Below are 26,530 nucleotides of genomic sequence, written 5' to 3'. Positions count from 1 at the left end.
CGAAGAAAATGCCGCGCGGGCGGCAGTAGTGCAAAGAGGCACCCGTCGAAATGTGGAAAATCACCGACAGCGGAAGAGGCAGCGAGTCCGACTTTTCCAGGAGAAAAAGCGCCGCCTGGAGGAGGAGGAGCTCCAGGAGCTGGAGCAGCTGCATCGTTCCCAAGAAACACGAAAGTTCTATCAGAAACTCAACGCATCCCGCAAAGGCTTCGTGCCGCAAGCCGAAATGTGCCGGGATAAGGACGGGGGTATCCTGACGGACAATCGTGAGGTGATCAAAAGGTGGAAGCAGCACTTCGATGAACACCTGAACGGCGCACATGCAGGAGATCAAGACGGTGGGGGAAGGTACATCGCCGGCGTAGCCAACGACGAAGAGGAGCCACTCCCAACGATGAGTGAAGTTAAGGAAGCCATTCGCCAGCTGAATAGAAACAAGTCGGCTGGGAAGGATGGCATCGCAGCTGAACTCATCAAAATGGGCCCGGACAGGTTGGCCGATTGCCTACATCGGTTGATAATCCGGATCTGGGACATAGAACAGCTACCGGAGGAGTGGAAGGAGGGGGTAATATGCCCCATCTACAAGAAGGGCGACAAATTGGACTGTGAGAACTACCGAGCGATCACTGTCCTCAATGCCGCCTACAAAGTGTTGTCCCGAATCCTACTCCGCCGCCTAACGCCACAAGCAAACAGATTCGTGGGAAGTCATCAGGCCGGCTTCATGGAGGGACGGTCTACGACGGACCAGATATTCACATTGCGGCAAATCCTCCAAAAATGCCGTGAACACCAAGTCCCTACGCATCATCTATTCATCGACTTCAAAGCCGCATACGACACGATCGACCGTAACGAGCTATGGAAAATCATGGACGAGAACGGCTTTTCCGGGAAGCTGATCAGACTGATCAAGGCGACGATGGATGGAACGCAGTGCTGTGTGCGGATTTCGGGTGAATTGTCGAGTTCATTCGAATCGCGGAGGGGGCTTCGACAAGGTGATGGTCTATCCTGCATGATGTTCAACGTGGCGCTAGAAGGTGTTATTCGACGAGCGGTGGGCGAAATGCGGGGCACGATTTTCAACAGATCCAGTCAACTTATCTGCTTTGCCGATGACATTGATATAGTCGGCAGATCATCTGCGGCGGTGGAGGAGATCTACCGCAAACTGAAACGCGAAGCAGGAAGGATTGGGTTGATGATTAATACGTCCAAGACGAAGTACATGCTGGCCTGCGGATCCGAGACCGACCGAACCCGCTTGTCCAGTAATAACAAGGTCACGATCGACGGCGACGAGCTGGAGATAGTCGAAGACTTTGTCTATCTCGGCTCACTGGTGACCGCAGACAATGACACCAGCCGTGAGATCCGGAGGCGAATTATCAGCGGAAGTCGTGCCTACTATGGACTCCACAAGCAACTGCGGTCGAGAAGACTTAGCCCTCGCACGAAGTGTAACCTGTATATGACGCTCATTAGACCGGTTGTTCTCTACGGGCACGAGACATGGATATTGCTCGAGGAGGACCTGCGTACACTCGGAGTATTCGAGCGACGAGTGTTAAGAACCATCTTTGGCGGCGTACAGGAGAACGGAGTGTGGAGGCGAAGGATGAACCACGAGCTCGCGCGCCTCTACGGCGAACCCAGTATCCAGAAGGTGGTGAAGGCTGGCCGGATACGCTGGGCGGGACATGTTGCGAGAATGCCGGACGACTGTCCTGCAAAACAGGTGTTCGCTACGAATCCGGTAGGAACAAGACGAGCGGGGGCGCAACGAGCGAGGTGGTTAGACCAAGTGGAGCGTGATCTGGCGAACGTGGGGTGCCCGAGAAATTGGAGAACGGCTGCTATGAACCGAGTGAATTTTAGGAATTATGTTCGTCAAGTTATGTCGTGAGACGGAATACTATGTAAATAAAAAAAAAAAAATAAAATAATTGTTTACTAAAGTTTGCTTTTGATATTGCTGGATCGGCGTTGCCGGATGATCCTCTATCTTTTCAACTTAATACCTGTTCTGTTTTCAAATCTAAATTAAATTTTTTTGCCATAAGTTCATCATTCAATATTTCTGTTTCATAATTCCTATTTTTCCGTTATTTTCAATTCTTGTAGATACGCTCATGAATAAGTCTTCCTCTGTGCTTTAAGCCGATTTAAAGCTGCAATAAAGAACGGTAGCTGCATCCCGCATCAGGCCTTCAGGATTCACCGCATGTGATGGTACAATTTCTCTGCTTGTTTTTTTATTTGGTTTTTCTTTTTAAGGTAAATCGGCAAACTTTTCCGATGGGCCATCACTGCTGTGCAGTGGCATAGCGGTAGCTGCAACGCTGAAGTATGATGAATCTTAAGCGGCTTGAGCGTGAGAGTTCCAACGGGCAAACGCAGTACAGCAGTTTCTCGAAAAATCGAAACCGTTCTCCCACACACGGTACTTAGAGCCACAAATCACTTCATCTCTAGGATATGTTTCGGTGGTAATGTATTGTAAAATTTAAACTTTAATATATTGTATAGATCATAATTTTGAATATATTTTAGGTTAAACCAGCTAAATACAACATCCGACTGAATATGGCCGTTCTAATTGGATGCCGTTAAATCACCCTCTATCTTGCTATTCTTGTTCTTCGAACTATAGAAACGCAAGTAGAAATATGCACGAATTTAACAGAATGGTTGCATTATTAGTAAGGAATACGACGAGGTATTTATTCATTTATTTTTCTATATTGGTACATATTAGATCGTTTAGAATTGTATTTTTCATAACTGAATCGAATTCTATGTTTCACGATTCAATTAAAACTCAGCAATCTTTAACAGTCTGAATGGTCAATTAAGTTCTACTTTAGTCTTACTTAAGGAACCATTTTTGTTAAAAAATTGATCTCTGATTTATATTTTTTGTTAAATTTTTTAATCAAATCCAATAGTAAAATTTAAAAACCTTTTATGATACGTAATTAAAGAAATGAACAAAGAATTAGGAAATTAGCTGTTTGAAACATAGTTTGACATCAGGATTTAAAAATTGAAACCAAAATCCTAAAATCCTTTTAACGTCCAAAATTATAGTCAGGCTGGAATTTCTACAACTGTTTTTTATGCTTTCAGCGATCTGCAGTGGCGAAATTCCTTTCGTTACTTTTGTTTGGACCATGCTGGCGAACATTCTGGTTATGCGACCAAGGCACAGATTCGATTTATTTCGGAGGTGAATGCGATAGAATATAGTTGAGTTGAGAATGTCTTATTCGAATAGCATAATGTTATTATTAAGTAATCGTTTAATTTGGATAGAAATAAAATCCATGTAAAACTATAACTAGAATCGTCTTCTTTTTTATCATAAAATGATCTTTTAAAGATACACTGTAGCGTCTGAAACATTGGCCTTGAACGATTAACTGAAGATTACATATTGCTCCTACAGAGAAAAGTTGGATTTTTGCAACTCTTCCAAAAGAAGAAGAAAAACTACCGCAAGACGTCAAAGCTGTTGCACTGAAACAAACAATTCAGATTATATTTATGAGTTTTTGCGGGCAAAAAAAACCATTGTTTAAAAGTCAATTATGAATGATGCAGTGACATTTAAATCCGTTTTCAATGCACTTTACCAATTCTTAAATAATTTATCGCATTTATTTAGAAAAGAAATGTATCGCATCATTGATTTGAAAAACAAAACTGGAACCAATCTATTTCTTTATTTATAAAAATTTATAGTATAAAGGCATTTATTTTATAACTTTAAAGCGGATGGTATAATAAGAGCGACACGTCAAGAAACGCGACGGAACAAGCATCACTTTGTTCAGAATCATTTATAGTCCATGTCATAATTACAAAAAATATAGTGAAGGGATTATTGTTTTCGACGTCTCAAGAAAAAATCTAATTCCATTAATTTGCAGTAGAAAAGTTGACTTCAGTCTTACATATTTACCATTCCTTAACAAATTGAGTTATAAAAATATTATCTCTTATAGTTGTAGAACAAAATATATTTCAAAAACTATTCTTTATCAATTAGCATGAAATGTATTATTTTATTACCTATTTTCGTGATAAAACAACTGAAACAACCACTGATTTAAAAAAAAATGGTTGCCTAAACCAACCCTAAACATTTTTCAGATTTTTTTTCAATATCTTTTATTTAAAGAAAACCATTGATATTTTAGAAACATTTATTCAATTAAACAAACAATTTGAAAACATTTGGCTACTTAATTTCTACCGATCAACATACAACGTAAGTAAAAAATATAAAAAATAATAAAATGGAATCAAATGTGATCGACATCTGTGCAATCGGGAATTTCATTTCATCTGTGCAATCGAGAATTTCATTGACTACTAATGAAAATGAATTTTCCGATGGAGCAATCGTTGATGTTGTAGGAATTGTTGAACGATCCATTTCCGCTCTGTTTCGGAAAATTTTAAAAAGATTTTTTTCCTGTTGCATCTGTTAACCGTTCCGTTGAGTTATCAAACTTGCTAACCCAGGGGTGAGCAACCTTTTGAACCAAGGGGCCAAGTTAAATTTGAAATTTTGCCGGCGGGCCGCACTTGGAATAATTTTTTTGTGATAATTATCAGAGCTTCACATAATTTTTCATAACTACAAATTCTGGCGAGAACTTCCATTTAAGAATCTTCTGGAGCTTACCACAGTGATAACCAAGAGTGTGATTTTTTTTCCAGAATTTAAAGTTGTTCTCAAAGTCTAGATTTTTTCCCCTACAAACGTTAAAAAACCCTTAATTGAAGTTCTGTATTGGATGTTGATCAAGGTTGTCGAAATCACAGAAAAAATGTTCAATTTCACATAGTTTTAAGCAACTTTTTTCAAAACTACATTCTATTCAAGAATTTTTATTCACATTTTTATCATTTTTAATCGTATTTAGATATCATTGAGATAGGATTTCTAGGGCTATATTTGGTAATGTGGATTGCGAATAATAAGTGAAAAAACTCAATTCATCGATGTTTGTGATAAATCTTCTATCAAATTTCTTAAAAAAAAGCATCACAGATAATCGTCAAAGATATTTTGGATGGAATCACAGAATTTCAGATATCTATTGTTTTATCCAAGGTATGTATATATAAGAGGTGTAACGATATGAGAAACTTCCGATTTAGCCATTTTGATTTGGCTACTATGGAGTACGTGGAGTTTGTTTACCAACAAAGCCCTCAGCTTGAACAATTTTTCCGATATTTACAAACAAACTTACTGAAACTCACCGCGTTTTCCTCGCCTACTTACTGACAAAGTCAGAGAACCTTGTGATCTAATAACCTTGGTTTTATCAAGAACTAATAATTTTTGTGCGTAACTTTGATGCCGGCTGATTCATGTTGATAAACAATCTAAAATCGTTCACCCAGACTCTATTATTTAATTTTCGTAATTTTCGTCAATATTCAGAAATAAAAAATATATCTCAAGTTTTTAGTTTAATTTTTTTTGCCAGTTGCCTATTTGAATTCTAACAAAACAAGCCTTTTTGAAGCATTGGATAGAATAATTTAAAACAAAAATTATCTGCTGAGCATATTTTTTATCATTCAACTTTATTTTTGCTTGAAATGAAAATAGTGACTTTACTAAAAGGGCTTCGAAACACTTTTGATCATGTAAAGGTTCCGATTTTTGGCTGTTCTTCCGACTCACTTTAACGGATTTTGCTCTCAAAGTGGAAGGAGTTAATTAATAAGGAAAAAGTATGCTGAGTAAAAAAAATAAAAAATAAAACGTTATGCCAATATTGCATTTATGCTTTGAACAGAACATGATAAACGCTTAAAATGCCAGAAAAAGTTAACAATTTGAAATTTTCCTAACTATCCATTGTAGAAAATAGTTACGGCATAAAAATTTGAAAAAAGCTTCGCGGGCTGCACAAAAGGGGCTCGCGGGCCACATGCGGCCCGCAGGCCGCGGGTTGCTCACCCCTGTGCTAACCCAATTTCCGATTGTTGTTGTTGTTGTTGTAAATTTTGGCAAGCTCTACTTTTTCCAGTCCCAAAAAATAGTACCCAAACAAACAATGGGGAATTGTATTAGGAGACGCATGCTTCTCCATTTCTGCTCTCAAAAGCGCCATACCTGAAAGCGATTTTGATTTTGAATTTGCAAAATCATATTTCACTTTTACCCACCTTTTTATTCGCATTTGTTACTCTTTATCGAAGGACAACAAAAAACACCACCAGAAAAGAAACCTCAGATATAAGATTATTTTCTTCAGTGTTACTCGGTTACACTGACAAAAATGCAGCCCATCAATCGAGCTGTCAAATTACGGTTGTCAAATTTCGGGTCTAACTACCGTTGCGTGAATCCAATTCTTCTCTGAATACGCAATATATCATACCATTTTATTTTCACCCCAGAAATGTCTAGAAAAAAGCAAAAAAAATGAATCGTTTCTTTACTTAACAACCCGTTTCCTGTATCGTTATTTGTGTCTAAACGATTCCATTTGATGAAAAAACGATTTGCATAATCGTTCCTCAATAATCCAAAAACTATTAAGGGAATCGTTTGGGTGTCTTGGGAAGAAGATAATGATGATCGTTATTGTATGATACTGCTCTATGCGGGCAGCCACCCTAGGAAATTCATTTGCCATACTTTTATCACATGATCTTTTGATTTTTACACTTACCCCTGAGGAGCTCTGCGCCATTGTCGTGATCTCATCTAGTCGAGCACCTTTTGTAGCACAACCCGCTTCACCGTTTCACAAAATTACACATCACAATCGACAATTTCCTTTTTTTTTAAACAACCGAACCACGTCCGTCCGCTACAACATTCGTTTTCAGAATCCCGTATCAATTTCCAACAGCATACATTCAAATTCAAATTCGATTATCCGTGTGGTGAAGCGAGACGAAATCATCTATTCAACTCATCTGTCTCCTTTTTTCATTCGGTCTACCACAGTTTATTCATTGACTCGTTTTTTAACTTTACACTGCAAACAGGGTTGCCAACATTTTTTTTCAAAGATCAGGGAACTGGCGAAAAAAAAATCAGGCCAAATCAGGCAAAATCAATAACAACTCCTTAAACGGCGAAGCCATTGGAGTACTATCTAAAATGTATTAATTTTATGTATCTGTTTGCAATAAATAAATAAATAAATAAAAAAAAAAAAAAAAAAAAAAAAAAAAAAAAAAAAAAAAAAAAAAAAAAAAAAAAAAATAAATGTTAAAGCTCGTTAAAGTAACGGAAATTTCGCTCAAAGTGATGACCTTTTTTTTTTTTTTTGGTCATCGCTCCACATTTTCACTCGAATATGTGTTGTGAGAGTACTTGGTTGAATCTACTGCATCACGCAATCGAAAGATTTCATTTATTAAATCACTTTTTTTTTCACTTATCACTTCAGCTGTGGTACCTACTCCAGTTCCTTACTACCCATTTTTCTTGACATTCGCAAAAATCAGGCATATTTTGAAAAATCAGGGAAATTTAATGGCTTATCAGGTTGTCAGGCATAGCCTCAAAAAATCAGGCAACGCCTGAAAAATCAGGCACATTGGCATCTCTGACTGCAAATATAAATGGACCATCTTACACTTTTTTTTTTCTACACTAACATTATTTCATACACACTTTTTCTACTCTATACCATTATTTCCTACAGAATCATCGAATTTGTACAGGCCATTTGTGTAGTCTATGGCCCGCTTAACGCAATAGCTACACACTTGAAACCTGCATCTCCTCCTCGGAAAAAATACCCCCTCAGCCCCTGTCCCTGCAATCATCGGATGAAGCTGAAGCCACACATAGCGGAAACGCACATGGACCCCCAAGGACCCGATCAAGGGAACAGTTATTATTGAAACCCCCCACTCCTTCCCAACGCTCTCTTCCCGTTCCTTACCCCTTCCAACCTTCTCCTTCGGCCAACAAAAACTAATACCAAAAAGTAAATGGCCTAATAAATTTTATTTAAAAAAAATTAAAATTTCAATTCAAATTCCTGTCGGGATGAATAAACCAACTTGGTTTATAATCCCAAAAAAAAAAGGAAAAAAGTATTCTTCCATGCAATATGGAAAGAATCTTTTTTGGTTCCAATATTGAAAAGCGGTATCAAATCTGAGGTACGAAATTATCGTGGAGTTGCTATATTATCTAGCATTCCTAAATTATTCGAATCCATTATCAATAGAAATATATTCTCACAAGTAAAAAATTTAGTCTCGAATAAACAACATAATTACGACCTTTTATTTACCAAATTTTTGTAACATTTACTATAAAGGCAAAGGACAACGTCAATTATGTTGACTCATTGTGGTTACCAATTTCGGGAACAGTATGGATAAATTCGGATAAATTAAAAACATATCAAACATATTTCACCCGATGAAATTTTTGATCATATTTATATGTTTAAATTAACTGACAGATGGATAATTTATCTAGCTTTATATTGAATATGGAACAAATCAATCCTCTCAAATTTTAGAAATATGTAAAATGTAAAACATAGTTTTCCAGAATATGCTACGTTCAAATAAAAAAAAAACTGGCCATCCGAAAATACCTTTTACATATTGAGTTTTCAATATTTGCTAACGTCTCTCACCTGAACATCAATGAAATACATAAATTAAGACTATGACCAGTCTACCTTGGTAATAAGCTACTTCCATGCTTGTTTGATGGCTTTTTTAGAGGCGAAATGTTTCACAATGTAAGATGTACTAGTTAACAAAGTTAGCACAACTGTTATCAGGAAATAGTCGAAATCCTCTTTCAGTAAATCGAAGGTCTTGGATGGTGCTACTCGCGTAACAAAAATGTCCAAGCCATGCACTAGAACTAGGCATGTACTCTCTAATCCAGAGGGAGCCGTATGTATACCTTTAATGTTGGCTACCGTTTGATTGTAATTGAAAAGAATTTCATGTGGCATCGGTAACTCCGGCATATACGGTATAATACCTTCTTCACGCGCTTTTTCTGGCGATGTGACTGGTCGACGTGGATCCAAAAAGGCCCACGACATTTCCGCAACGGTTCCCGTAGTCAAACCAACTAGAATAAATTCGATTAATTAATACTTATTTGCTGATTGTGAGAATTGAATATAACTTTACTCAAGACATGTTTATTGGTTATGCCCTTTTCAGTGATAGTTTCTTTCATCGAAGCTACAGCTACTGGCATGATATATGATTGGCGTTCTACGAGAGGTAAGGGCGGTGCGTCCAGTGAACTCCATGCCGTACCATTTGTTTGAGTTTTGCCTTCATACAATTCCACGGAAGCTGTGGGATCAAAGTCGGTTAACAATTATGCACGAGTGAAAAGTTTATAACTGCTTACTGATCTCGGTACGGCGAACCTTATCGTTGTAATATGAATACACGAGCCAGTTTTCTGAATGAATCATATGCAGCGGAGGCCGTATTCGTTTATGAGACATTGAGAACACGATCGATCCCGAAACCACGTCCACTAGATGCACATTAAGAATATCTAAGAATAAACAATAAAAGTATTTATGGATGGATGTTCTGTGACTTAGATTCGTCTAACTTACATTTGTGAATATTGTCCGGACCATGCGTAGCCACTGCTATTAAATTAGGATTGATGTATTTGTACAGCACGGACCGGTCAGATAATACACGTCCTTGGGAGTGCACATGTTCAATGGGATTTTTGCTTTCAATGGCCACTATTTGTTGGCCTCTTTCGGCACCGCTAAGGTTAACAGACCAGGTGGGAGTTGTAGATAAGCGCCCGTTGCTGTATTCCACAACAAATCCATCGATAATGGCTTTCTCACGATCGGCACTAAACAAGTAGAAATTGTTGGCAAATTTGGCAGCGCTTTCTGGATACACATGCGCTTCACTTTGTTGATCCAATACAAGTAACCCTCTTATAAAATCCGGTCCTGTTTCGTGCAATAATGAAATTTGGCGAACTTTATAGGGCAACTCAATAAGCCCTCCATTAATTGGCTGACCAGTTATCGGATTGAATTGGTACATCAACCCATTCTTGGTATCTCGGTGTCGTCCTAGAATGATGCACTGTGCAGAAAGAGGGTAGAATCTCGAGGTACGTTGCACGAGGAGTTTCATTCCTTGACCATTATTGAATCCGACCAATTGTGGAATGTAACGTATCCAGTGATGTTTTCCACTGACGTTGTCAATTCCAAATACCTTTCCACTACTAGTTACTGCAACCAGCATTTTGTGAAGTCCAAAATCGTCTCGGACTAAGCCAGCTCTCTGTGCTTTGGAAGGAGCTGGCCCAAGTCCAAGTACATGCAGAATAAGATTTTTTAAATGAGCTATTTGGTTGGTAATACGTCGCTGGAAGGCACCGACCACGTCCCCTGCAATTCAATTGCAAATTATTATTAAATTTACTTCAAAATTTAACTTAATAACAATAGACTTAATAACGAAAGATTCAACTAAATCATTCCATATTTATTATTGGATTTGCAATTGAATTAAACTCACTACAAAAAAACATGCTTCTAGAATAGGGATCAGTACTCAATTTAAAGGTATAGACCAGTGGTTTTCAAAGTGGTCCCTATCGCCCCCTGGGGGGTGTTGAGTGCTTACAAGGGGGCGGTGAAAGAGCCGAGAATTACGATTTTTCTATACATATTTGAAAGAAGATACTTCTAGGGGGCGTTGAATATCGAGATAGGAGGGCGGTGAGTGAAAAAAGTTTGAAAATTACTGGTATAGACACTATAAGTCCATATGAAATTATAGTGTCTATATTTAAAGGGATTCAAAAGGATTTTGACTGCGATCAACAGATACAACGGTTTATGGAAAAAATATAAGAAAAATGAAAATCAAAACAAATCCTGAAAAATAAAATCGTTAATAAATTTAAACACAGTCAATAAAACAAAATCCAGATTATAACAGTTGAAAACTTAAAACTGCCATCTTCTTAAAACTACAAAAAATAAAGAGTATTCAGCAAAACATCCGCTTAACTCACATTCCAAGCTGCTGTCATCTGCTATTCCGATTCGGGTTTCAAAAGAATGCATTGTTTGTTATACATTTGATAATTATAAAATATGTGAATTATTTAACTTTTATTATGCTAAATGATCAGAACTCACCATTTTTATTGTTTAGTTCCTCTTCTATAGCACCTTCCGCATCCGACAATGTCAAATCCAAGAAGTCAGCAGTTTCTATTTCGGCCAACGCTTCCTCGCGGGTCCACTTTATTTTACCTTGCTGTATTAGGCTTATGGCGCCGTCAGTGCTGGAAATCAATAGCCGACATGCCAGCTGTCCCTGGGTTCGTCCACTGTTAGACGTTTTACAGCGAACTGATAAAACTTTCGGAGAACCCAACGTATCTGGATAGTCTGAGTTGAATTCGATAGGTTCAAAAGAACTATTATCCTTTAACCGATTAGCTGATAATTTAAGAATGTTGCTTTCGCGCTGCAAAGAAGCCCGCAATAAAACCTGTTCTCCTTCGATAATGGTATCATCAACCAATACAGAATCATCTGACGCAAGGTCTAGCTTTCGATCAGATGTTAGAGAGTAAAGCTTCGAATCCTGAATTATAGATGCATCTCCGACAACAGGCATTGGTGAGTTGGAAGCGGGAATATCCAAATCTCTCATAGTGACCTGAGGGTTTTCAGCAGTAAGATCTAGTGCTAATAACTGACGATCGATAGTACAAACGAAAAACGATGAAGACATAATACACCTTTCTGGTTTTATCCACGCTGCCGAAATACGCGAAGTAGTTTGTTTAGGCTGCTGTCCAGAGGAAGCTTGGTATTCGGTAACTTCAAGATGTGAACCCCAGACTGGGACAACATTATACAGAAGACTATCTTCCAAAAACCAAAAGGAGTGTTCCGCCTTCTCTAAAGACGTCGGAACAAGTGACCACTCCCATTCTAACGTACCAGTGTTAGGGTTCCAACCGCGAATCAATGCTGGGCTGACACCAGTAACGGTTATGATATCGAACGCACGATTACTTCGGCTTCCTCCGAACTGTATTCCGTTAGTAAGGCTAGGAACATGGAGCATTTTAATATCGCCCCGAGGACTTTTCTCTAGAACTTGACGCCAAAGAATGTCACCAGTCTTGGCACTTATTGCAGCCAAAACATTACTTTCCGTCGCTATGATGATTCTATCCAGTGAGCTTGAATCAAAACTTCCATGTTTAGCGCGTCCAATGTAATGTTGCCGCCTAGTGATTAATGAAAAAAAAATCGATAAAATTAAATTTTTGATTAAGCACCGGAAGAGGTTAATAAAAATAAAACTTACCAGTCAAATGTTCCTATTTGATCTTCATACAATGCTCTAGTCAAATGAGCTATAGCACCCAAAATTAGCAACCGCAACAATCCGCGGCAGCTTGTCCACGTTCCGAAGCTGGCCATGGCCTAGAATTTTGAAGTCTGCACCTCAATTCGCCGGAATAGATGGGTCGATCGCATGCACTCTGCAAAATTTTCCGATTTCAATCGAACATGAAAGAGAGACGAACTGACAGTTGCACTGAACTTCAAAAATACCCAAACTTGATAACTTTTGCCCCCTTTTTCCCACACTCAGAAACGTCAAGTTGGTCTGATTAAACCACCGACCAGTGAGCAGGTGACAAATTTCTAGAGTTTGTTTTGATTAGGTCGTAAGAGCCACTAAACGAGTTTCGAGGAAATCGCAAGGGAAGTTTCAAAACACCTTTTTAATTCTCGTATTAAAACTATTGTTCAGAATTGTCTGAAAACTTGGTTTTCAATCGTTAAAATGATAAAGAATATGCCTGTGTATTCGATATGAGCATTACTTTTGTTCTTACAAGTCAACATGTACTTACAACCTTTGGCATTGATGGTTTGGCGCAAACGCCATTTTGTCAACTTTTGAATTCAATCTTGATAATTGATTAAATTTGCTCAAAACTTCGCTAGGTATTCCGTTTGAATTGTGTGTAGTAAAGATAAGAATAATCGGAAACACAAATACCTCTTAGAAGTTCCTGCTCAATGGTTCTTTGAATCGGTGCTGCACCGGACTTTCCTTCGGCGAAATGTTTCTTTGAGACATGACACTATAAGCTGTGCTATTAGTTACCACCAAGGGGCTGAAGAAAGCAAACATTTCCGTACCAAGTTTTCACCCAAGAAACCTGCAGGAACAAGAAAACTGAAACGAGTAAAACACGTATATGGGCAACATGGCCGTCTTCATTGCAACAATTTCAACCAGAGGCAATTTTTCAATAATCCTTAAAATGATATCTGCGGCTTGGGAATGTCAATCAAAGGGATCTTTGGAAACATTAATAAATTCTGGTTGGGCAAAAAATTCAGAGTTTTCAGCATAATCCTTGTTAAAATTGATTCTAAATCTGCAGTATGACAACAACAGATGCGTTTGGCAACCAAAATGTTACCCTATTTCGAGTCTGTTATGGGGTGAAGTGTTTAATTTCGGGAACCACACTGACGTTCTGGTACCAAAAATTTGGTACGGTGCGTTTGTATGCGATTTGACAGCTGGTTCAGTCCTCTGGTTACCACCTGTGTCTCAGTTGATCCAGCAAGTACAGCGTAAACGTTTCCAGGACTTACGAATTGTTCAGGAAGTATCTGTTGTAGTCAAAAAAAAAAAAGTATGAATGTATCTGCTGGTATAAATTATCACATATCTCACTTACCCAGCAAAATTTTAAGCCACTCGTGCTTCTAAGCCAGCTCACACACTCTAACAACCGATTTTTATCTCATTTATTCGCATTTGTTTCACAAAATTTCATGCACTTCCTTCGAAAATGCAAAAGGACCGAACAACCAATCAGCCGAACTGTTGTTTAGGTCCTTTTGCATGCACGGCAATTTAGCGCAACGCAAAAGGTCGTTAAAACCAAATTGCACTTAAAAATAAGAAAGTCATTATGCGTCTAAAATTCAAATAATTTTGTTAAAGTTAATTAATGACTAAATGATTTCATGTTTTCAGTAAACATAGAATACACTTTTTACAATCGTTTGCAGTCTAAAACTCAATTTCGTTTATAATGGTTCATACGACCTAATCAAAACAAACTCTAGATTTTGTTTCATTAAAATGATCATTATTGAAACTTTTGTTTAGATCTTCAAGAAAGTTTTGCATTGAACAGGTTTATAAATTTCACCAAACTAAGCATGCCTTATGAAATATTTTCTTTTTGTTTCTTTTTCTCAGGGATTTTAAACCAGGTAGGTTTATTATCCCGAAGTGGAGCGTTTCAAGTAGATTTTGAGACTTTTGTGTTTCTAAATGCTTTTTGAGTTATATTTGGGGGATGAGGTTCGATGCTTTGAGAAAGCTGATCAACTTTTTCTCCTCGTCGGGCTTATAAAATAATAGTTTTGTTGATTTTGTTTGGTTCTGGCACTAGTTTTTTTTTTAGCTTAAACGATTACAACTCTTTTCAAAAAATGTTCAGATTTTAGACGAAAAGTAAAAAAAAAATGCTGCAAAAATGCTGCAGCGAATTTCTATTTTGCCTTACCCTGCCTTACCACACTGAACAAAATCCGGCTATAAGGTTTATTGGGAATTTTAGTGCTTTCGCACTAAAGGAAAATCCAATACTTTTTATCAGAAGACAAATTATTTATTTTATAAGAATTTCCAATAAATGTTATAGAGAGCGAAATTATTACGATTTATTATTTAACCTAGTGTAATGAATGGTTCTATTGTTGCAATGAAATATGTCTGTATTTTAATTTCTATTTCTCATCTGATTTATAAATAACCTAATTTATCTTGTCAAAACATTTATTATAACAAATCAAGATTACACTGCACTGCACTTCAAACACTTTTTGTGGGTGATGGGATGTGCTTGCATGCCTGATGCATGTTGATCCTGACTGGTGCATAAATCCTGTTTCCGCTGGTCGGGTGCTGCAGTTCTGGAGGAATGATGTTCTTCCTGGGAAAAAACAGGATTTAGTTTCAAACGAATTGTTATTTTCGAAAAATATTAATTACCTATGCATGGCGAAGAATGGAACCGTGAGCGTACCGTGAGCTGAAATCCGGATCTGTATTTCTCCGCTGCTCGCCGCCATATTAAGTCCCATGTTTTATCTGTTGGGATATAGATATCAAAATATTAACACCAAGTCGTTCAGCCGTTCCACTTTTCTAACTTACGTTCATAAATGTTTAGCTTTTATCAAAGCGATGGTATTTCAGTTTTCTTTGCTGCCACTCAACTGGTAAAATCTTCCGGCTAAAAAATTACTGGCCCTACACAAACAATCGTTCTTCTTGATTAATGTTCCCCTAACAGAATTGAAACGGACACGCCAACATGTATACTTACTTTAGAATGATGGAATGTATAGGAATTTTATATATGTTTTCCTAGGTAGAACAAGCTTCTGAAATTCATTGGATTTTTCCATATTTCGTAATGGATTTATCGTTAGTTTTTTTAACACCCTGAATGATAAGATCTATTAGATCGACCCTATAAATGTTAAAGCCCAATTTGGTTTAATAATTATTGGATTGTCCTATGCATTTCACCAAGTGAATGAAGCAGATACAATTTATTGGATTTTGCTATATCTTTCAAAGGATAATTTAGTAGCTAAAATTTGACTGTGAATAGTGAGATTTATTGGAATGACCTTTTAAATTTAATCGCCCAATTTGGTTCAGTGCAGGCTTTAACCTTTTTAACCGATGAGGCAATGTTTCTTGTAGTTTTTTGACAGATTCTTCATCCGCTAAATAGAACGAATATCCAAAACAAATGTGCGAAACTGATCAAGTCATACAACAGTCTTTCAAATCCTTTCTTTATTTATACCAATCAAAATACTGGAGATAAAATTTTTACTAAACAAATTACTCTTGAACTACAGTAGTAACTGATGAAATTATCTTTTAAGTAAAAATTTCGTGGATGTAAAATATTTTTAACCTATTATGATTCCGAAGATCAATCAATAAAACTTCAAGTTTTAAACTTTTCTCAACCATAACAAGAAGGTAGCTCAGTAAGAAAAAGAAAGGCAAAATATTCATGTGTGTGCGAAACAAGAAAATAGAAGAGCAAAGTCCCTCTAGCAGAAAGAAAAGAAGAAAACTTACGAGTCGTAAGCGAAAAATTTCAAGTCTGCCATCAGCAATATTCAGTAGCTCGACAAAAAATTGAATTTGCGTAGAAATCTCGGGTCAAATCGAAGGATTTTACAAATCGAGCGGTTAGTCGAAAAAAGAAGAGTTTTAAAACGATATTCTGGGTGCTGTGTCGGATGTAGCCTTCCGAACGTAATAACTATCGAAAATGAAAATGTGATCGAAGTGAGACTACTGCGCGAACAAAAAGGTACCCCAGTTTTTTCCTTGATGGAGAAGGCTTGGTAAGTGTCCAATCGAATATTGAACAATAAGTGTGCCTACTATGTATATGAAATATCGTATTGGAAACAAAAATCTTTCAAAAAGCAACAATGTGTATGATAAAAAGTGAACATTTTTCTTCGGGCATTAAGGTTCAAAAAGGCCACGCCTCCAGTTTTAGATGTTAAAAAATGTTTTTTGTCCAATTCATAGATTATATATTTGGTCCATATCATGGCCAACGTATGTACGTAGTTCATTGAATGAATGTTTAATATAGGTACCATAAATTTAACTAACTCACAGAGCACTACAACCATGCAAGGCTATTAGTTTTTTTTTGTTCAAACTGTCGTTCAAGTTTGAACTGAAAAGAAATTATTTATATTTTAGTGCATCTTAGGTTCAGTGGTACACTGAACAAACACGATAAGGAGAAAGACCGATAAATATGTTCAAACTATTAAAAAAACCAATGATTGATAGATTCAGTTTTATCAACGTTGGATACCCAAACCAAATACGAAAATATTGTAACATAACAGTTGCTGTAGTAGTTATAAAACGATTGGAAACAGTGTAAAAAAACTTTTTGAAAATGATATCTGAAACTAGAGATGTACCGGATAGTTGTATTCGGCGAACGGCCGAATACCGAATATTGATTTTTCAACTATTCGCCCAAACGAATATTCGATCGAATATTATGTTAAGTTTTCCATAGAAATTCAAAAGTGAAAATATCATTTTTTATTTAATTTCTTCCATCCTAATGCCTCTCATGTTTTAAAGTTGATTATTTCTAATCAGATCTTCTTTAGGTAGAGGTCACTTTGATTTTCAAAATCTCACCATTAGCCGAAAGAACATCAGGTGACTTGTCGCTTTTTGGACGTTTATCACCAAAGAGATTGGGTTCCGGTGAAATCTGAGACAAAACATGTCAGAACAGGTGCCAAGCTATTTGAAATTGCTTATTCGATATCGAATTAGATGTATGTCGAATTTCAACTACAGACCCCGTTCGTTTTTGGCAACATTCGATTTTGGCAACATCCGATTTTGGCACATGTGCCAAAATCGAACGGTTTTCAGAAACAACATTACCTTTAAGTTTTTGCTATAACAGGACCAATATAATTTTGATAAAGAACATACATACGTTTTTACGTTCTGAAATGGTGATGAAATACAACAACAAAAACAAAAGTTTTTTAAAAAATTTATAAAGTACTTAAAAATGATAAAAAAGTGAAAAATTCAAAAAGTTAAAAAACAAATACAAACAAAAGACTTAAAATGACAAAAACCAACTGAAAAATGATAAAGAACGACAAAAACAGCAAATATGACAAAAAATAACAAGCATTATAAACAAAACAAGAATAGTGCAGAATGCATAAAAAACATGATAAAAAAAAATAAAAAAAATGACTAAAATAGTCGGAAGTTGCATAAAAATAACGTTAATGGTAAAAATAATAGTTATTTTTTAAATATAAGAGAAAAAAATTTAAGAAATAAAACCGTTCGATTTTGGCAACACAAAATGTTCGGGCATGTTCCGAAAAACGAACGGGGTCTGTACATATATGTGTCTAAAAATAGTTTCCAAAAAGAACTATGATCTTTAAACTTAAGATACCATACTTTCTACCACACGTATCCACACGGCCGGGTCTGCAGACCTGGACGATATTTTTGAAAACTTGGAAATTACTTGAATTGAAACTTTTCATTGAATCACAGCAACAAAGCTTAAATCTGTAGTAAGTGAGGTCATGAATTATAGAAAAATAAATCCTTATACTCTAAATAGAAATAAATAAATATCTAATCTGGAATATAAATAAAATCTGATTATTTGTATCAGTGGAGCTGAGATAGAAAAAATACGATTAATTCTTGAGAGAGCGAGAATAGTTTAAAAAAATGAGAAGAGCAAGAGTCCGGTAGGTTCGAGCCATTGAAAAAGATTATGGGAGATCTGTTTTAAGAAAGCTGAATAAAAAGCGTGTCGCTAAATGCAAGAGTTGAGGATGGAATCGTGATTGGATGATTCGGTCGATTACGACAAAATCGTATCCAAGTATTAAACAAACATTGATGCTTATTTTTAATTTTACTCTAAAAAAATTGTTTTGTAACGCAAAAGCTAAAAATTTTCAAAAAGAAATTAGAGTTTTTTATTTGATTTAGCAAATCATCTGAATAAACCCAGGTAAAATCCGGAAAGTTTTTAAAATATCTGGATACCCTGGTCAGATTTAACTTCTCTCGAATTCTCTGATGGATTTATGGGCCAGCCTGGATATATCAAGAAAATTTGGAATAACGATAATCAAAATATAAAGCTATCTACAGGGAAAGATACACGGATACATTTAAATGATTTACTGAAACCATAAGCTTTTGATGAGTTTGTAGCTTTTTCAACATTACTTTTGAATATTTTATTATTTATCTATGTTCATTGGCATTTTTAAGTCCGTTCGTGAGATCATTTTTTTTTTTCGATTCATGATGAATGATTTTATGATGAATATTCTCAGCAGATATTTTTTTTCAAATTTAATTATTTCACTTTCATTTCACGGAAAACGGCTTGTTCTGTTAGCACTCAAATAGCGGGAAAATAAAACCATATACAAGTGACATATTTTTTGAATAATAAAGACTGAGAGAACGATTTCAGATTTCCTATCAACATTACTAAGCATCAAAGTCTCCGACAAAAATTCTGATTTCTCGACAAAAACAATATTTGTAGTTCTGTGACTCGACCCAAAAATTTAGTGACAATTATTTGTGATGCTATTTTCAGAAATTTCATAGGATAATCATGCCCAGAACATCGATAAATAGAGTCTTTTTTCTTGAAAATAGGCAATCGACATTACCCATAGCCGTAAGATATTCATAAATCAGCTGTAAAAATCCTATCTCAGTGGCATCTTAATTTAATTCATTAAAATCCATAGAATCTGTAAACAAAATTTCTAGAATCATTGATTAAAAATCTGTGAAATTATGAATTTTTCTGTGATTTTAATAACAAAGCTTAAATTGGAGCAACGTAATAATCTTATACCATGGCCGAAGGAACGGGGGGGGGTTTGGGGGTTAAACCCCCCACCCCATGAGGGTTTAGAAATAGCTAGCGAGCTGTTCCACTTTACAAACAAAATTACAATTTTTTTATCCAATTTTGATAATAGAGTAAGGTTATTTAGGAGTAACAATCTTGACTCAAAACTGATGTGAAACCCTTGAAAACTTATTATCCCAAATTCAGCATTCTGCAAAAATTTTTCCAAATTTTGTTGATGAAAATTAGCTCTGGATTTTAAATTTCAAATGACATTAAACTGAAACTCATTCCGGAAGTTCTGGTTACCTAAATAAAATTTTTATTCCTGTTTTCATGTTTGCGGTTCTGTATTTAGTTTAAAATTCGTGATCTACAGTTCGAATCATCATTAGAAATTAGAAATGAAATGCTTTTTTGAAATACTGGATTAAATTAGATTTTGAATTTCATTCATAATTTGCTTCATGCTCATGTTCATTTTCAATAGTTAAATTAAAAAAAAACTATAATCGAAACAAAAAAAAAAAAAATCGAATATAAAAAAGAAAATAAGAATCCATTTTGAATTTTTGTTTCATATTCAGATTCAAAGTTCTTTAACTTAATTATTATGCAGAATTCTAAATTTCAATCTTGTAAACGGCGATTCAAAATTGAAAAATTAGAATCAGATACATAATTCAAAATTCATAATCAAATTCAGATTCGCAAGTCCGATAAATTGAAACCCAAAACATCAGAATTGAAATTATAGAGCTCTGAAGGGATTGAGGGCTTCGAAATAAATTTCACTTCGTGGTTTTATGCTTGGCATCGCTCCTCAGATTTGCCCGTTCAGAGTAAGAGCGTGTATTTTTTCGCTGTGCTCTTCCCAAACTGAGAATCTTTTAAAAAATGCTCAGTTAGCTCCAGAGCGACTAAGCGTCCACCCAAGTGTGGGCAAGAGAAGCAAGCAAACTGATGAAGTGCGTTCTCGGTGCAGATAAATTCGTTCGCAATCGGGCGAAAGAGAAGCTTTACAGAAAACTCGGTTTGTCTTAATCGGTTGCGTCTGGATCGATGTTTCGAAGTGCGTCAGAATTTACAATGCAGAACATAAATCTAACGGAACTAAATTGATAACGCCAAAGGTAGTAAAGATAGAATGCTGGTGTCTTCGACAACATTGCTCTGTATAATAAAGCGCATATTTTGATATGAAATATATAGTTTAGAGGTCCCCCAATAGCGAGATATAAATCATAACTTTATTGTTTAGCATTTTAGAGCTTAAGTTTCTTTTACAAAGTTATTTATCTCAATAAAATACACAACTTTGCTTAACATGTCAAAGTTCTACAATCTTAACCCAAGGAGATACGGTTAAATTAAAAAAAATACTTGAAAAATGCTTATTTTAGTTATTATCGCGCTATTTTTGAATCTCTCAGCTTTAAATTTTATATCAAAATATGCGAATTTACAACTTTGCCCAAAACACCTATCTGATCATTCCTGAGCGAGTTCCTCTAGATTGATGTTCTGCACCAGGACCAATGATTAGCTACGAAAGCTTCCTTCGGTCGAAAAATGTCAAAAGCGTAGCGGTAAAAGAAAATAAATCCTAAATTTTACGATTTGTGAAAGTTTTGCAGTTTTATTACTGAAATTTGTCCCAGATCCCTGCGTAATTTTCACGGTTTGTTGAATAGACAAAGATTTTTGGATAATTTTAGTAAATGTTACTTTACGAATTGCTGCTTTTGTAAATGAATGCTACCCACGTACGATATTAAAAGTACATAAACCTAAGTATACATCAATTTGCGGATGCCCGGATATAGTGAAAAAACTACTTGAATTTTGCCCAGTGTTATCCACAATATTTGGAAAATGAAACAAGAAAATCGAATTCAGTTTAAAATTGTTTGTCGAAAATTGGATTTGTGAAAGTTTGTTTCATCAAAAATCAAATAAAAACTTTCCTTCGTATGCTTTAAACATAAATTTAACACTGCTGATGTGTTGCGTGCGACAAAAAAAATGTAAGTCGTTTTTATTCACTAGATAAATGTCTGGAATTTCCTCAGATTTGGCCGGATATTGCTCGGTTTTTGGAATGGAGAATTTCAGATTATTTACCCGGTTTTCACCATGTTTTTCAAGTAATTTTCCAGGAAGTGCCCGGCCCGGCTACGTATAAAAATAGTTCATACATAAACCTACATTGGACCTCTTCAAATGATGCACTGTTCCGCACTGCATAACGGCTTTCATGAAGAAAACATTCCTGCATTGTGAAATCTTTCTGGTTTGATACACTGAGCTACACGGCAGCGTCGCTAGAGCACAATTTTCTAGCCAGCTCCTTCTCTTTTCTTTAGAGCGAGCGACGTCCATCCGACCGTCAGAGCGACCGCAATCGGGCGCACTCGGCAAAAAGATTTGTGAACGTTGATCGGCTGAGCAGTGCACTCGGAAACCGAAATGATAAAAGTGTAATTCGTTCTCTGCTCTGTTCTGTTTGCGAGGTGTTGGACAAGCATGGATATTTGAATTCTTATCTCGAATATGAACTCAGAAATCGTTTTTTGTTCATTTATGAAATCGTTTTGAAATTTGGAAGGGATTCAAAATTGAAATTTTGAATTCAGATTCATAATTCAGATTCGGAATTGATAATTAAAATTCAGATTCAGCTTATAAATGAGTTTAATATCAAGATGACTATAAATTAAATCACAAGAATAGTTGAGGAATTCAAATCGCAAGAGATCGCAGATTTACAATTTTAATTTTAATTCAATTTCATTCAAACATTTTGAATGTTATTCAAAAACTGTTTATATTCACTATTCAGGCTGAAAATTAAGGTTTTAAGTAGAATTTGAGTTAATTTTGCAAGTTTTATTTAATTTAAAAAACTGATTTAAAAAAATATCCACAGAATTTTAGTTAAGCAATTGTTTTTTTCTAAACATGATTTGCTGAAAAATAAAAACAATGTTATTTTAACGTAAGAAATTTGCAGTGAATTTCATATTTTCTTAGTGTATTGTTTAACATTAGATATTAATATTGCAGTTTTTTTCAAGAACCAAATTTCAAACTTAAATCTAAAACATGGATCCAGTTTTCAAGAATCAGATTCTAGCGCAAAATTTAAATCTCTACTTTTAATCTTAAAAATTTGATTTATTTTAACTTTTTTTCCCTTTTTCTCAGAATTTATTTTTACTAAATAGCGAAATATTTTTTATATACTCAAGAATTTGATAGATTTAGCTTATTTGATTTGAACATATATTTTGAGAGACATTAAATCTATCAGATTCTTAAGAAAATCAAAAAATTTCTACTATCGATGAAAGTAAGTTCCTATTTTCTTACAAAATAAATTAAGGCTTTACAAATGTAGCTAACCTAAGCTTGCCTGATTGTCCGGTTTAATCCGGGTTTGCCTGGATTTTTAATTTAAAAAAAGAGAGCTCCGCTCCAACTCGAATGCTCGATTTTCATTTAAAAAAAGCCCAGATTTTGCCCGGATTTTTCACTTTATTTACCAAAGTTAAAGCAAAAAAAGCGATTTGAGTTTTAAATTTATGTTTATTTATGCGTCCAAAACGCATTTTTTTTTAACAAGTTTTATGAAAACAATCATGAATGGTTGTTTTGGAAGTCTAAAACACGATTTAAAATTTGCTGTTAAGTTTTATTTTTTTATATTTTTGTAGAGAAATTCCTGTGTTTGACCAAATTTGCTCGGATATTGCCCAAATAATAAGTCAAATAGCCCGGATACGTGTGGTTAAACATTTTGGCAACCTTAAACTAACTATTATAAACATTTTGGGACGTGTTTTCAAATTCGAAAAACTAATGCCTAATGTTAAACAATTTAAAGTGAGTAATCCTCACTAAAAAAAAAATTTTTTTTAGAAGTTTCTTCTATCAATGCATTGTTTGAGCGAAAAATATCACAAGAAAAATTCAGTCACCAAAACCCCCCCATGAGGCGGTTCTTTCTACGGCCCTGTCTTATACGGTACAGTTTTTTCATCGTTTGTAGGAAAAATCTAATCATCTAGGACAAAATTTGAATTGTGAAAAAACTTTTCAAAAATGGGCAAATAGTCTATTGCCTAATTGGTCGAAACTTGAAAAAGTAGATAAAAACGTTTAAAAAGGCATTTTAAAATTTTTTGCCGAAAGCTGAAAACAAGTCACTGTAGGGGCATAATGAGAACCACCTGGGGCAATATAAGCACCATTAATCGGGGCACGATGAGCGTTTTCTGCCTGGGAATCTAGCAGCGAATTCGACTCGATGAAGTCAACTGAATAATAGTGCTACAGCTTGACTTGTTTCATCTGACGATTTGGCCTATTGGTATGGTGTCGGAGAGGTAATCAGTAGACTCGAATTCGATTCCTGGTCAAGGTGATTTTTTTTCATCTATCATTCATGATCGATGCATTTTGCACTAAACGGTGAGGCGTCGATTCATCAAACAAAGCAATAACAAAATAATCTAGGTCTGTTTGTAGAATTCAAACAATTCACACATGCTCATACATTATGTTTCTGGTGTTTTGTTTGACGGATGATGCTACTAGCCGTATAATGTAACAATAAAAAAAAAACAATCATGAATGGTATGTGAAAAAAAATCCCCTCGAACTGGAATCGAACTCGAATCTACTGATTACCTCTCCGACACCTTACCAATAGGCCAAATCGACAGAGAATACAAGTCAAGCTGTAGCTGTAATATTCAATTGACTTCATCGAGTTCACAGCAAGAAAAATTCGTGTTATTTTAGACCGAAAACGATGCACGAAAACGGAACATCGATTTTGATGTAAAATTCTATCACGATGTATTTTTTTCAAGAATGTAATTTTTGAGGCGTGTAAATTTAGATCAAAAACAATGCACGAAATCGGACGACGAAAGCCGTCGTGTAAAAATAGATGGGGATGTATATTTTAAGATTTATTCTCGTAAATATTAGAAATCTTTGCTAAATATTCAGGTTTTGCTGTTGTCTATGAATGAGTACGCTGCTTTTAAAATTTTAATTTCGCATATATTTCCAAAAAAAACCTAAATGATATACACCATCACGCACAGCGTCAGCCTGGTGTTTTTGTTTCATCCGATGATTCCCAGCACGGTGATGTTGAACAGATGGCCGTCACCAGGATCCTCGATTCGTCCCAGAACATCATTATTTTTCGGTCAGCGTCACCTCCGCCTGACTGAAATTTCTCCGAAAAATCACTGCCACTGCGAAAAATCTGATCTTGCTGCAATGGAGAGAAAATTGATTAATTCCAACAGCATTCTTTTTTCAATATGACATTATTTTGAACCTACCAGCTTTTGAAGGATTATGGAAAAGCTAGAGCTACGCCTACGACTCGTTTTCGAATAATTGTCTTACTTGTTTCCTTTGTATCCGACGCGCGCCACACAAGTTGCACATTTTCATTTAATTTTAAATCAAACATACAATTTTACACTGTTTGTGATATAAAATTCATTGACCGCTTGATTTTTACATCACGGAATGTAAAATTATAGCAAAACAATGTATTTCTATTCACTTTTTGAAAAAAAGACTAAAATTACATCAAAAGGAGTTGAAAATTACATCGTCTTCGATTTACACTTGTAAAAAATTAGACTACTCGTGTTTTAGATTCCGTATACTTTTAGAAATTTTTTGCTGTGATTGAATTCGCTGCACGATGTACTAGGCTATTTTGCGCAAATTGTGTTCTTGTTCGCGCTATAAAAAAATTCATATTAGGGTAAATGTACCCGACCTTGGCACCTAAGGCATGGTTCACCCTTTTTTTCGACGTTCCTACCTTCCTGTTGAGTGCACCATATAACATCCTTTGAAGAATTTACTTGCTAACTTGCTTAGAGTTCAACAAAAATATGTTTTCTCTATGGAACTTTCATAAATGTGAGTAAAATGCATGCAAAGTACTCACTGCGGTGCTCCAATTACTTGGCCTCCGTACCAATTGTTTGCCGTCTCGATGATCCGATTCTTGACCACCAGCAATGTGCAATAGATCTTTACCAGCAATGCTCAATTGACAGTTAACAGAATCGTTGGCTATTCTGAATATAAGGCCACTGACAGAATGACGTTAGCTGAGCGTAAAGTTCTATGCGACGATGAGCGACCGGGCGCCAATCATACAACAAAAAGGCTTTTCAAAACATTGATGAAATTTGGTTGAAAGGGAAGCACAAAATAAACTTTCATTTCAAAAAGTCGGAATATATATCGGACACATAGGGTTATTTTCACTACCAAACAACTGTCTTTATATTGTGGAGTTTGGCTTCATAAAGTAAGAAATTAAAAATACCTTGAATGGTATTTTAAAATTTTGCCTTTTTGAATTTGTTAGCTGAGATTATGAGCTTCTAGCAAGAGCCATCTCGAATGCCCGGGGCGTTGCGCAGTGGTTTGACACGCCAAATACATGTTAGAATGTAAACCTTGCTAAAACATTTTTTTTAATTCGACTCACATCAAATATTTTAAGGAATAATTGGAAAGCAAACGATATTTTCCTGAACTTCCAACTTCCTTTTCCATGAAAAAAATTAGAACAAAAATCCAAAAAATTAAATTTGAGTAAGTATATGGTTCCCAAGCAATAGAAAACTATTCCAAAACTCAATTAATTATGTATTTTATATACTCAAGTCACAAATTGCCATCGATCTAACAATTTTTAGATAAGAAAAACATCTTAAGTCTTGTGATAAGCTTAATTTAATTTAGTTTTTTTTTTTAAATATTTCGAACCACTGTGTTCTGTAGGAGACCACGTGGCTTTTGCTCGGCAGACTGCAATGCAAATGCTGTTCGCACGATATGACTTTTAGTTAATCGAATCACTTATGGGGCCGTCCATAAATGATGTCACGCGTTAGGGGGGGAGAGGGGGTTTAGATTTTTGTGACA

The 26,530-nt window shown here is 35.6% G+C and overlaps 2 protein-coding genes across 5 annotated transcripts in view; one reads left to right on the top strand and one right to left on the bottom strand.

Annotated features, from left to right (window-relative positions):
• Nucleotides 1-8,406: 8,406 nt before the first annotated feature.
• LOC129739812 (ER membrane protein complex subunit 1) lies at nt 8,407-12,598 on the bottom strand. 3 transcript variants are annotated; one of them, XM_055731339.1, is made up of 7 exons: nt 12,370-12,598; nt 11,181-12,289; nt 11,054-11,074; nt 9,612-10,421; nt 9,395-9,547; nt 9,166-9,336; nt 8,407-9,103 (listed from the first exon to the last, which is right to left on the bottom strand). In XM_055731339.1, exons 1-7 carry the CDS (start codon nt 12,483-12,485, stop codon nt 8,709-8,711), a joined length of 2,775 nt encoding a protein of 924 aa, XP_055587314.1. In that variant the 5' UTR covers nt 12,486-12,598; the 3' UTR covers nt 8,407-8,708. The 3 variants fall into 3 exon arrangements, with proteins under 3 accessions (XP_055587314.1, XP_055587315.1, XP_055587316.1); XM_055731340.1 differs by having other exon boundaries at nt 11,054-11,071; XM_055731341.1 differs by lacking the exon at nt 11,054-11,074.
• A 3,581-nt stretch (nt 12,599-16,179) lies between these two features.
• LOC129739811 (serine-rich adhesin for platelets) overlaps nt 16,180-26,530 on the top strand; it is a 52,480-nt gene continuing 42,129 nt past the window's right edge. For both annotated transcript variants that reach the window (XM_055731338.1, XM_055731333.1), the window contains exon 1: nt 16,180-16,481. The gene's annotated coding sequence lies outside the window, so the exon portion shown is untranslated. The remainder of the gene's footprint in view (nt 16,482-26,530) is intronic.

Source organism: Uranotaenia lowii, chromosome 1 (assembly GCF_029784155.1).
Source record: "Uranotaenia lowii strain MFRU-FL chromosome 1, ASM2978415v1, whole genome shotgun sequence".
NCBI lineage: Eukaryota > Metazoa > Arthropoda > Insecta > Diptera > Culicidae > Uranotaenia > Uranotaenia lowii.
Note: the sequence above shows the minus strand (reverse complement) of the source record. Positions and strands in the feature narration are given on the sequence as shown.

Bases quoted from the DNA above. Each gene is read 5' to 3' on its own strand.
- LOC129739812 (XM_055731339.1), bottom strand. From the start codon at position 12,485: ATGGCCAGCTTCGGAACGTGGACAAGCTGCCGCGGATTGTTGCGGTTG. The intron at 12,290-12,369 runs GTAAGTTTTATT...ATTAATCACTAG, and splicing joins CAAATAGGAACATTTGACTG to GCGGCAACATTACATTGGAC. The intron at 10,422-11,053 runs GTGAGTTAAGCG...ATTGAATTGCAG, and splicing joins AGATGACAGCAGCTTGGAAT to GGGACGTGGTCGGTGCCTTC.